We start from the raw sequence: 12,478 nt of genomic DNA, 5'->3' as shown, positions 1-12,478 counted from the left end.
TATTATAGATCTGTCTGACACAATAGAAACACAATTTTTTACCAATTTAATACATTTATCAAATACAGAATCATGAGAAATGTGTTCTATAATCCTTTCTTCAAGAACTACTAGTGTTGGGGTATACCTCAATGATGTGCTTGTCTGACATAAATAAGGCCATGAGTCTACTAAGCCACAACACCCCAAAAAAATAAAATAAAACAAGTACTCGATGAAGAAGCACTGCTACGACACCCAGGATTCATGACCCTACCATAAACTACTGTGCATAATTACATGGCTAATAAATACTAACCATTCCCACTGCATCCTGGTCAAAGGGGTTCCAGTCTACATTCTCAGGGTATCGGGCAAGGACCTTAGACTTGAATGTTCGTCTCAATGGCGTCTGCTCAAAGTTTTCTCCTGTAAGAATAATAAAGCAAATAATCTCCACAAAGTCCCTTAAATCACAGGTTTAGGAACACAAAGTGTGGCAGTCCAGCAAGGAACAGAAATGAAGGCAAGGGGTTAGTATGCCAGCCACCTAAGTAAGAAAGGCATCGAAAGTTACTATGTCAATAAGGAGCTGAAAAAGTATAGCGTAGTTAATAGTGGACACCACTACCCTCATAAATGAAATCACTGCTATAAGCCCAGTGGTTAATTTTCTTGTAAAAGAGGGAGAAAGCACAAGGAATCAAACTGGATTGCCCATCCCCCACTCCCCCAAAGTCACATTTAATTTGCCTAAAATCAACTGAAAACATTGCAGAAGCATATCATTTAAGAATAAGTTATATACTTCTGTGATAATAAAAATACAAAGACATTAAGACTTCAGGAATACTATTAATAGGTTATTTTATCAGTTCAGAATCATCCAAAATTGCTAGAATTCTTAGTTTCTGCCTCCTCGTAAAAACGCTAGCATCTGCTGAAGTAATAACATTAAAGTGAGGAGTGAAAGAGCCAAAAATCCTGCCACCTAGAGAGACATAAATCTGAGAAATCTACTGCTCAAAAAGGCACAAGATGGTTAAAAGGCCAAAGAGTCTAAATGCCACTTTTAGAAAGACTGAGAACCAGAAAGCTCTGGGTGTGCTCAATTTTGTTTGGTTTTTACCTTCAGTCGTACTTGAAATGAAAGGGCTGGCACCATCCCTGGCTTTAGAAGCCTGAATGTACTGGCATAATGCTATATAATAAATGAAATAACAAAGTATTACAATAAAGCAGTATTATTCAAACTTTTTGACCATGACTCCAGAACAAGACACATTTTATGTCACAAAGCAATAAACGCATACACATGTGTATAAATGTGTGTGTATATATATACTCTCATACACACACATATAAATATTTGCTTAAAACAAAAAATCCACAAAATAATACTTACTTTTACTTTATATGATATTCTATTCTAAAACAGACTGGCTGAGTGTTATACACCTGTAATCGCAGAGCTCAGGAGACTAAAGTGGCATGGAGCCTGTGTGTGCATACAAGTTAGTCTGCATGTGTGCACACTGTCTCTGACAGCCCTGGCTGGCCTTGAACTCACAGACACCCACCTGCCTTTGTCTCCCAAGTGCTGGGATTACAGGTGTGCCCACCACACCCGGGGGCTGGAAATTATTAGGGAGATACACTGCTCATCATTACTGGATGACACAGGCCTGAGGATAGAAAGCTCCTCACCAAAAAATCACCCCACAGGCATCTCACAGGTTTCTTTCTTAGAGCTGGAGATGTAGCTCAGTCGGTAGTGTTTGCTTAGCATGTACAAAGCACCACATGAAACCAGCTATAATAAATAGTATACATCTTTTATCCCAGGACACTGGAGGTGAAGGTAAGATCAAAGTTCAAGGTCAGGACTCAACAGTGTGCTCACAAGCACCTCTAACTCCAGTTCTGGGGGATCTGATGTCCTTTTCTGGCAATGCATGCATATGGTACACATACAAATAAGCAAACATACATACCTACATACAAATAATTTAAAAACTTTAAGTATAAGGTCATCTTGCCGACAGAGTTTGAGGCCAGTCCAAGCTACAAGAAACCCTGGGGGGTGGGGGTGGGGGTCCTAAGACACCTATTTAGAAAACTAAAAACTGTACTTAGACATATTGTTTTCTAATTAAAATCTTTTTCATCCACTCTGAGTTTTGTCCAAGTCCGTAATTTTCAACTTCTGTCAAGACACAACTTTCCTTCTGTTAGTAAAGCAAGTACCAACCACACTTTCAATTTCTCTCATCTTCCAATTCCTTCTTCTCAACAGATCCCTCTGAAACTTTCCTTTTTAGTGCACTTCATCTCTCAAAATACACTTCATCTTCACTCAGGAAGACTGGCACCATAGCAGGCAGCTGCGACAGCTACAAGAAAGGACTGCAGCTTATGCAGAGCTAGTCCCTGCTCTCAGCAGCACCTGCTGAGATCCACCCATGGCAGGCCTGAACTCAGGGCATTAAGTAATCAAACAGCAAGTAGCTGACATAATGATCCTGACTACAGTCAAAATTCTCAGAGGGTATTTTTAAACCACCTCAGTTCTGAGAGGAGATAACTGTTTCTTCTTTCTAAGCTTCCAAAACTTGCTATGTTAGCTCATTTCTTTCTAGCTTACCTAAAAATCCAGAGAGAAATCTACAAAATACCTGAACATAAATAGCGGTCAGGGCGGCTACCACTGTTCTAACTAAAAACTTCTGGAGAAAGTTATCCTAAGATGGCTATGAAGCTTCCCTAAGACAAGATGGGCACTCAGATGACAGAATACGGAAAAACAGCAGCCTAGGTGGTAAAGAGTGGAACCAGGGGCTGGAGAGAGGGCTGAGAGTCTAAAAGCACTGACTGATCTCGCAATGGGCATGGGTTTGATTCTTATTTACATAGCAGCTCATAACCATCTATAACTCCAGTTTCAGTTCTAGGGGCCTCCTCAGGCACCAGGTACCCACAAGGTACACATACATACATGCAGACAAAACACTTAAACACATAATTTTTTAGTATTTCATATACAGTTTTATAACTTATATAAACAAACCTCTTTATATATTTTATGTAAATAAAACTCTCTTTTTTGGTGTAAAATAAGAGAAAAAAGGAGTTCATAAACCTGAGGTCTTTATTGTTTCTAGAGGGCTGCATTTTTAAAGCGGCAGTAAGAAAATAGTGACTGAAAGCCTACAGAGATCACTGTCTGAAGCCAGTGCACGGCACCTTAGTCACTCTACTGTATAATCTCTAGAAATTCAAACAATACCGGGAATGTGACATCACACCATAAATTCCTGCTGTTCTAGAAATGGCAGATAGTTCTTTGCCCAACATATATAGCAAACATAAACAGGGGGCTGGAGAGATGATGGCTCAGCAGTTAAGAGCACTGGCTGTTCTTCCATGGACCCAGATTTAAGACCTAGCACCTACATGGAGGCTAACCAGGGGATCGGGCTCCCTCTTCTAGCATTTGCTGGTACTGCATGCAGATGGTACACATAAACACAAGCAGGCAAAACATTCAAACACATAAAGTACAAAAAAAATTTAAAAACCTTAATTTTTAATTAAGGTATAGTGGCGCCCACCTTTAATCCCAGCACTCGAGAGGCAGAGGCAGGCAGATCTCTGTGATTTTGATACCAGACTGGTCTACACAGTGACTTGGAAGACAGCCAGAGCCACATCTGAGACCCTGTTTCAAAGGGTTTCAACAAAACCAAAACGCAAACAAGCAAAAAGCCCGTAATAGCGACAGATTTAACAACTAAATTCCATTTCTAACAACAATTTAAATGTTGGGTGTGGTGCTCCTTTGTCTCTGTGAAGCTGCCTCTACAGAGATACATTTCAGGAAACCTTAATTTTTTTTTTTTTTTTTTTTTTGGTTTTTCGAGACAGGGTTTCTCTGTGGTTTTGGAGCCTGTCCTGAAACTAGCTCTTGTAGACCAGGCTGGTCTCGAACTCACAGAGATCCGCCTGCCTCTGCCTCCCGAGTGCTGGGATTAAAGACGTGCGCCACCACTGCCCGGCGGAAACCTTAATTTTTAAAAAATCTTACCTACCTTAGGACATCTACTGAGTTGTACACTTTTTCTCCTTGGCCAAGCCAAGTAACAAAATAATATTTGTATTGCTATTGATCTGTCGGTATTAACTTGATCAAATCACCCTAAATTGGGGAAGGGAAGCTTATGTTGAAAGTGTCAAAGAACCCCTGAGTTCTCTACAGTGGTTTTATGAAGACATGAGAAGGGAATCACAATTTCTATCAGATTCTAAGTTCCAGAACTCAAAAAAGCCATGATGACAGCTACAAATATTTCTCTGAATTTGGGAAGGAAATACCCCACCATAAACAGCCTAAGCGGGCATGCTAAACACATGCACCACTACATAACTAACACTTTCCAGGCTGGTGCTGACCCAAATTAGAGCAATAGTATTTTCTTTCCTTTTTTAAAAATTATTTTTAAGGATTCCTTTTTATTTATTCATTTTTTATGTGCATTGGTGTTTTGTCTGCATGTATGTGTCAGATCCCCTGGGACTGGAGTTACAGACAGCTGTGAGCTGCCAAATGGGTGCTGGGAACTGAACCACAGTCCTCTGGAAGAGCAGCCAGCGCTGTTAACCTCTGAGCCCTTCTTCTTTTCTTTCATTAGATGCCTACATTGAAGCCAAGTATAGTAGCATATGCTTGTAACCCAGTACTTGGGAAGTAGGGGTGGGGAGGATCAAGGTCATTAGCTACACTATAAGCTAAAGTCTAGATTGGAGTACACGGAACCCTGTCCAAAAAAAAAGAGAGAAAAGAAAGAAAGAAAAAAGAAAGGACGGGAGAAAGGGGAGAGAGGAGGAGAGGAGAGAAGGAGAGGGTGGGAAGGAAACGAGAGAGAGGGAAGAGACAGTGTTGGAGATTTCTGAGTGCTTGCGAGAAAACTCCAAGAAATCAAACAAGAGTCTTGTGAGCTCAGTTTCTTCAAAAACACAGAACTGTTATTGGATTATTCCTTTGTGCTTCCTTCTCCCAAGCTTAGCAGACAGGAGTGCGATTACAACTGCCTACTGTTATTTATTTATGCGTCTCTATGGAAAAAACATTTTTGCCATGTGCTGCAAGCGCAGTGACTGTACTTTACTCAGGTGACTCCTCTTGGCCCTCAGAGTATAAACTGGCCGATGCTCTGAATACAGCTGGCCTGAGTCTCTGGTCTGCCTCCTTTGTCAGCACCCTGCCTCCAGGCCCCAGCCCCTCTAGAGAGGTTTTGCTTAAAACATGACAGAGTAGATCATATCACCACATCAATTTTCCTGTAAATAACTATGAACTTGACAAAATTTAATTAAAAAAAAAAAACAGGAACCATTTAAAAACACTGAAGAATGAAAAGCAGGCAGGGCTGACAGGGAAAGAACTAGCATTTCAAAAAAGGAGAATTAGTCGGGCAAATTTCTCTTTGTCTATGGCTTCCAGCCAGCATGTCCCATTGTGCCACAAGAGGCACCCATATTTCTAACAAAATCCACACCAGTCTTACAATCTTCCCCAGAGGGCGAACCTGAAGGCTGCGATAGCAGCTAGAAAGCCAAGACAGGAAATTCTAAAGAGAACTAGAGAGGGGGATCTAAAACCTATACATAAATTCTGCGCACATTCCTGGCCAATCCCTGAACTGTATATACATGGAATATACACCACAGTCAAACTAAAAGAAATGAAGATTCAGGCCGGGCGGTGGTGGCGCACGCCTTTAATTCCAGCACTCGGGAGGCAGAGGCACGCGGATCTCTGTGAGTTCGAGACCAGCCCGGTCTACAGAGCTAGTTCCAGGACAGGCACCAAAGCCACAGAGAAACCCTGTCTCGAAAAACCAAAAAAAAAAAAAAAAAAAAAAGAAATGAAGATTCAGGGAAAGTTAACAAACACTAAAGCAATGCCCTTTGAAGGAAGGTAACAGAATACAGTCTGCCAATACATTAAACTCAAAAGTCCACATATTTCTGCAATCTCAGCATTCCGAGAGGCAGAGACAAGAAAACCCCTGCAAGTTCAAGAACAGCCTGGTCTACACAGCAAATTCTAGGCCAGGTAGGCTATACAGTGAGACCCTATCTCAAAAAAAAAAAAAATGCTTGGGATATGAAGAAAGAGGAAAATATAACCCGTTCTCAAAAGAAGAATCAACCAACAGATAACCTTGAGTTGACCTAAGTATTGGAAATAGGAAAGATTTTAAAACAGTTATAGTCACAATGAAAGAAACACAGGTCTCAACTGAGGAACCGACAAAATCATCATGTGACCAGGCTTGACAGCAGAATGACAAAGTAGCAAACTTGGAAACAATAAAGCAATTATCCAACCTGGAGAACAGAGAGAAGACTGGATTCAAGGATAACGTGGAAATTAATGAAGCATTCCATATTTAGGAGGGTCAGCAAAATGGCCCAGGAGATAAAATCACTTGTTGCTAAGGGTGATGATCTGAGTCGGAGGCCCAGAATCCACATGGTTGCAATAAAAAAAAAAAAAAGTTTCTCCAAATTGTCCTCTAACGTTCACATGTATGCACACACACATACACATAGGTACCCACATACAAACTAAATAAATGTAATAACAAAGTAGAAGTTCGTTGAGATGTACAGAGTTTGGGTCTGGTTAATTTGACACATTAAAGAACCAGCTTGTTTTGTTTTCAACATATCTGTTCCCTGTATTTCGACTGTACCTGTCTTCCAAATACTTTGGGAACCCCAAGACAAACCAAATAGCATATCTTATCATCTGTGTGTAATGGGACACAGTGTAGACTAGAAAGAAATGGAAATTACTAGTTAAATGAAAATTAACCTAGAGATTACTATTAGATATCTTTTAAAGTAATGACACCTTAAAAACATATATCCAAGCCAAGCATGGTGGTGCCCAAGTGTATATCCATCACTTTAGGGCAGAAGCAGGTTGGTCACCAGTGTGAAGATAGCCTGTGCTTTATAAAGCATGACTGGGTCCCAAGAAAACAAAACCAACAAAAGCCACACACAATAAGGGTTATGAGTTTTGGAAACTTTCCCTCTCCCTTATCTCCTCTTCACATGAACCTGAAGCATATCTGTACTAACATAAAGTGAAGCTAACTGTTTCTTGTAGAGAGAGCCTCAGTCTACATCACCAGGTGTGCGCAGGGTCATTCAAGAATACCCAGAAGCAGGCAGTAACCACCCCCTGCCCCAGAAAGCCCACAGAGGCCCCTTCCCAGGCACTAACCCAAGAAGGTCACTCTCACCAAGTCTTTCCAAGGAAAATCAAGAGGCCTGCGTTTTAAATGTGTTTTCCTCCTCAAGTTTCCTTCTGTGTTTTCCCCTGAAGGCAGCTTTGTTCACTTCCTCTCTCGGTATGTTTTCTTTGTCACGTAACTTCTTGTGTTGAGGCTTTGCCTGCTATTTAACATCTTATAGGCACCAGATTTAAGCCAATTCATAGACCTCTAATCTAACAGGTTTTAACAAAGTGACTGGGATTTGAGAATTTACCCCAGACAGGATGGCTCCAGATTACTAGATTACAAACTCTGTTTTCTTGTGTGGGATTTGTTTTTATTTTTGTTTTGAAACATGATCTCAAATAGCCCAGGCAGGCCTCAAATTTCCTGTGCAGCTGAAGATAACCACAGATCTTCTAGCTCACCTTTTCTGTCAGTGGTTCTCAGCCTTTCCTAATGCTGCAAACAAACCTTTAACACAGCTCCTCATGTTGTCGTGACCCCCAACCATAAAATTATTTTCATTGCTACTTTGTAACTGTAATTTTGCTACTGTTATGAATCATAATGTAAATGTTTGCATTTCCAATGGTGACCCCTGTGAAAGAGTTGTTCAACACCTCCCAGGGGTGGAGAGCCACTGTCCTAAATGCTGAGATTATAGGTGTGCCCCTCTATGCATAGTTAGGACAAAGCTTGAATAGCAAGACTATGCTGTTTCCTTTTATCAAAACTAAATATCCTAGAGTGGACACACATCCACCGAGGAAACATCTCAGGTAATGTGGTAAGTTATGGTCTCTAAAGCAGGATATTCCAAGATTTTGGTGCAGCAAGCCTGGCAAGCCATAACAACCAACCCAAGACTGATGGGGCTAGCACAAAGATCCGAGGCTTGCCAGGCATGGTGGCAAATGGCTTTAATCCCAGCACAGGGGATGCAGAGGTAAACAGATCTCTGTGAGTTCAAGTACAGCCTGATCTACAGAGTTCCAGGACAGCTAGGGCTACACAGACCAAAAAAGAAAATGTTTAACTTATTTTTATTGTATGTGTGTATCTGTGTACCCACAGAGTCCAGAAGGCAATGTAAGGTCCCCTGGAGCTGGAATTATTGGCAGTTGTAAGCCACCTGACCTAGGCACTAGACACTGCACTCGGAAAAGCAGTATACACTCTTGACAGCTGAGCTATCTCTGTAGCCTACAAGCATAACCCATGCATTTAAACAAATTTCCTGTGACGTGGAGCCTTAGGAAACACAGGAGAAAATGTCTGCTTTTATGCTTAGGCCACACAGAAATGGAACTGGGTGAAAAGGTGTCATCAGATGAGAGGCCCATCTGTTAGGACTGTGCTAAGGCTTCTCATGCAGTGCTCCTTCCTTCCAGGCCAGGGAGAAAGGAGAAGGGCAAGAGTTGCCCTTCAAGGTTTTCAAGAGTCATGGGGGGGGGGGGGGGGCATGGAACCCTTGGTTTTTGTGATTCGCCTTGAAGAACTCTGGAGTCTACAACTCACTTCAGAAGAGAAGGAGAGGGGACAAACAAGAGAACAAAAGATGAGAAGATTTCGATGCTGCCAGCCACCAGCTTTCAAAGAGTCACAATTCAGTGAATGTCTTTTGGGCCCCTATGCTTTCTTAAAAGTGCTGAGTGGCATTTTCCTGCAACACGTCATATTTTTACATAATTTGACACGGGCTGGAGAGGTGAATCAACCTTTAGGAGTGCCTACTGTTCTTAACCAATTGGCCCCAACAAACTTTTCTTGGTTTGAGGGTAAAACTGGCCTTGTACACATCAGCAAGTATTCTGCCACTGTGCTATGTCCATAGTCCTGAGGCAACAACTGTTAAATACTGATACTCGACGAGATTGGAAATTGCCACAAAACAAGTCTCTGGGCATACCTGTGAAGCATCATCTAGAGAAAGTGAGGCAAAAGGACTCACCATAAATGAGGTGAGGTGATCTGGACAGGAATGGCCACCATAGGCTCATATATTTGTATGTTTGATCATTAAGGAGTGGAACTACTTGACAGGGATTAGGAGGGATAGCCTTGCTGGAGGAAGTGTGTCAATGGGGTGAGCTTTAGGGTTTCAAATGCTCAGGTCAGGGACCCAGCATAGCTCTCTTCCTACTGCCTGTGAATCAGAAGTAGACCTCTCAGCTACCATGACTGCCTGTGTGCCACTATGCTCCCCTCCATGATGATAATGGACTAAGCCTCTGAACTGTAAGCCATCCCCAGTTAAATGTTTTCTTTATAAGAGTTGCTGTGGCCGGGCGATGGTGGCGCACGCCTTTAATCCCAGCACTCGGGAGGCAGAGGCAGGCGGATCTCTGTGAGTTCGAGACCAGCCTGGTCTACAGAGCTAGTTCCAGGACAGGCTCCAAAAAAGCCACAGAGAAACCCTGTCTCGAAAAAAAAAAAAAAAAGAGTTGCTGTGGTCATGGTGTCTCTTCACAGCAATAGAACCCTAACCTAACTAAAGCAGGTGACACTATTCAAAGTGCTTGGACTGAATCTAAGAAAGCAAACAAGTCTAACACTAGCCTCCACAGCTCTGCTTTCTGAGTGTGTCACTGTGACCAGCTGCCTCGGGCTCCTCCTGCCATGACCTCCCTCTCTGTCCCGATGGACAGCACCATAAAACTGTCCCTCAGCTGTTCCCATCACAGCTCACTCTGTCACAGCTGGAACAGAAATAATAAAATACAGTCTATTACCTTTGAAAGGCAAGGGTATTTTTCTTTATACTTTTCTCTACTTACTACTAACACTAAATTCACAAGTTTTGTGCATAATCTATGTGGCAAAGAAAATAATAAGAATTTATTTAGTTTTTTTTTTCCCTATGAGACAGGGTCTTGCTTATGTAGTACAGGCTAGCCTCAAATTGGTGGCCTCTTGCCCCAGTCTCATGAGCAATAAACGCAGACATGTGCTACCATGCCTAGCTCAATTTGACTAACTTAATTACTTTGGACCTAGTATAATGATATTTCATCTAAGATCTAGAATATTAAACTAATTCCTCATTTCTATACTATAAAAACTTAGTTAATTTAGTACTATAAAAGCATGTGGGGGCCAGATGGGGGTGGCGCATGCCTTTAATCCAAGTACTTGGGAGAAAAAGGCAGGTAGAGATCTGTAAGTTCAAGGCCTGCCAGGGTTACATAATAAACAAATAAATAAGATAAAGTCTACCAGAACTTGTGTTTCCAACTGAGCCAGTACTGGTCTCCCTTCCAAGACCACCATGAGGAAATGAGGAAAACAGGGTCCTTTAATAAGTAAAATTTGCCGGGTGGTGGTGGCGCATGCCTTTAATCCCAGCACTTGGGAGGCAGAGGCAGGCGGATCTCTGTGAGTTCGAGGCCAGCCTGGTCTACAAAAGCTAGTTCCAGGACAGGCTCCAAAGCTACAGAGAAACCCTGTCTTGAAAAAAACCAAAAAAAAAAAAAGTACAATTTAAGTTTTTTTTTTTTTTTAAATTAGTGTGTGGGGGCTGAAGAAAGGGTTCAATGGCTAAGAGCTACTGTGAGACTGGGATCTCAGCACCCACCAGGCAGATCACAGTTCTAATGCCAAAGGACCTGAGGCCTCTGCTGGCCTCCACACACATTGCACACATATATTCATACAGGCTCAGACACAGACACACAAATATAACAATAATAAATATTTAAAATGTGTGTATGGATTATGTATTTATGCTGGCATGTACATACCATGACATACATGTAGAAATCAGAGAAGAGCTTTGTGGATTCTGTTTTCTATTTCCACTTTTACATGAGATCAAACTCAGGTCAGTTTTCACCCACTGCCCCCTGCCCATTAACAAAAGTTAACATAACAATTCCTTCCTTCCCAGATTTTCTCACCCACTGTGCATTTTCTGTGTTTTGCTAAGATTCTCAAATGTCACACTTAGAGCCTTTTCTCTGTCGACTCTGCGTGTCGGATATGTAAAGCACTCTTCCTCCTGTCAGTACGGCACTGTCTCACCACATTTTCCCTAATTACCACACACATCTCTACACAAACCCTCCTCTCTTTGAGAAAACTGACTATAAGCCAGACATGGTGGCTCATGCCTGCAACCCCTGCACTTGGGAGGCTGTTTGAAGCCAGCCTGGGCACACTTCCTGCAGCTCCCTCCACAGATGCACCTGGGAACAACAGGACATGCTCGCACTGCCACCCTCTGAACAGCGCAATGGTTCTTCTGACCACTCTGCATTGCAGGAGCAATTTTTCAGGCCCCAAGTAAGACAGGAAGAGAGAGATGGGTTCCATTCTAAATGTTAAGTAGAAATACTTCAAGCTTACTTTGTTCTTGTTCTTAAAAATAAGTCTTTTTTTTTCCTGGTTATTCTGGTTCATTGGAGGTTTCTAACAGTGAGTGAATTATCTTATCCCCAAATACTTTGGAATTCTAAGGAGCAATGTCTGGGTCAGAGTCTGTAATTCGTTCATAGCAAAATTTAATGTCTCTGGTGTTTAGAGATCTCAGTATTAATCTTTTCTTAGCAATTCATTCTTTCCAAAATATATATAACTTATCCTGACAATGGGCAAAAAATAAAAAAAAAAAAATTGCAGTTTCAGATTTGATTTCTTTTTTTTTTTTTCAAATATGTTTTATGGTGTTGTTTTTGAGGCAGGGACTAATGTATCCTGCCCAGACTGGCCTCAAATCTGCTACATAGTCAAAGATGACCTTAAATTTCTGATCTTCCTGCTTTTACCTCCCAAAGACTGCAACTGCAGGCATTTGCCCCCACCCTGATTTCAAACGTGATTGAGATTTCACATTTAGTGCCATCTAGCATAAATATACTTCTTAAAGAAATACTGAACAGAATAATTAGGTTTCTTTTTCTTTTCCTTTTAGGTTCATGAAAACAAATCTAAAAAACTGCACAGATTCTAACAATGCAAATTTTCTTGAGGCAGCAGAAGCCACATTGGCCAGGTTATCCTAAAATGAGCCACAGCCCCAGAGCTGTGACCCAACATGACCACAACAAAACAAGGCTCTGAAGATAGACAATGAGGGCTAGAGACAGCCTCCACGCCCTCCCTGTGCCCTGCCCTTTGCAGTTTCTCAATCATATCTCTAGAATAAATAAGTAAGAGTAAGCAAAGCACCCAGAAATATGTCCCTGGCACATCTGCAGGCCTGAAAACAA

General features: G+C 41.7%; 1 protein-coding gene across 3 annotated transcripts in view; it reads right to left on the bottom strand.

The window, feature by feature from the left end:
• The window catches only part of Dennd5a (DENN domain containing 5A), a 76,971-nt gene that overhangs the window by 41,828 nt on the left and 22,665 nt on the right, over positions 1-12,478 (bottom strand). For 2 of the 3 annotated variants that reach the window (XM_041666340.1, XM_041666342.1), the window contains exons 2-3: positions 1,109-1,180; positions 299-408 (exon numbers count right to left, since the gene is read on the bottom strand). In XM_041666340.1, the coding sequence (XP_041522274.1) occupies positions 299-408; positions 1,109-1,180 (182 nt within the window). The remainder of the gene's footprint in view (positions 1-298; positions 409-1,108; positions 1,181-12,478) is intronic. The other variant, XM_041666341.1, reaches the window with a different exon arrangement.

The sequence above is a fragment of the Microtus oregoni genome, unplaced genomic scaffold (assembly GCF_018167655.1).
Source record: "Microtus oregoni isolate MIOR12 unplaced genomic scaffold, Mior012 000016F_ref0000370, whole genome shotgun sequence".
Lineage (NCBI taxonomy): Eukaryota > Metazoa > Chordata > Mammalia > Rodentia > Cricetidae > Microtus > Microtus oregoni.
The sequence above is the reverse complement of the archived record's forward strand: the minus strand, read 5'-3'. Positions and strand labels throughout refer to the sequence as shown.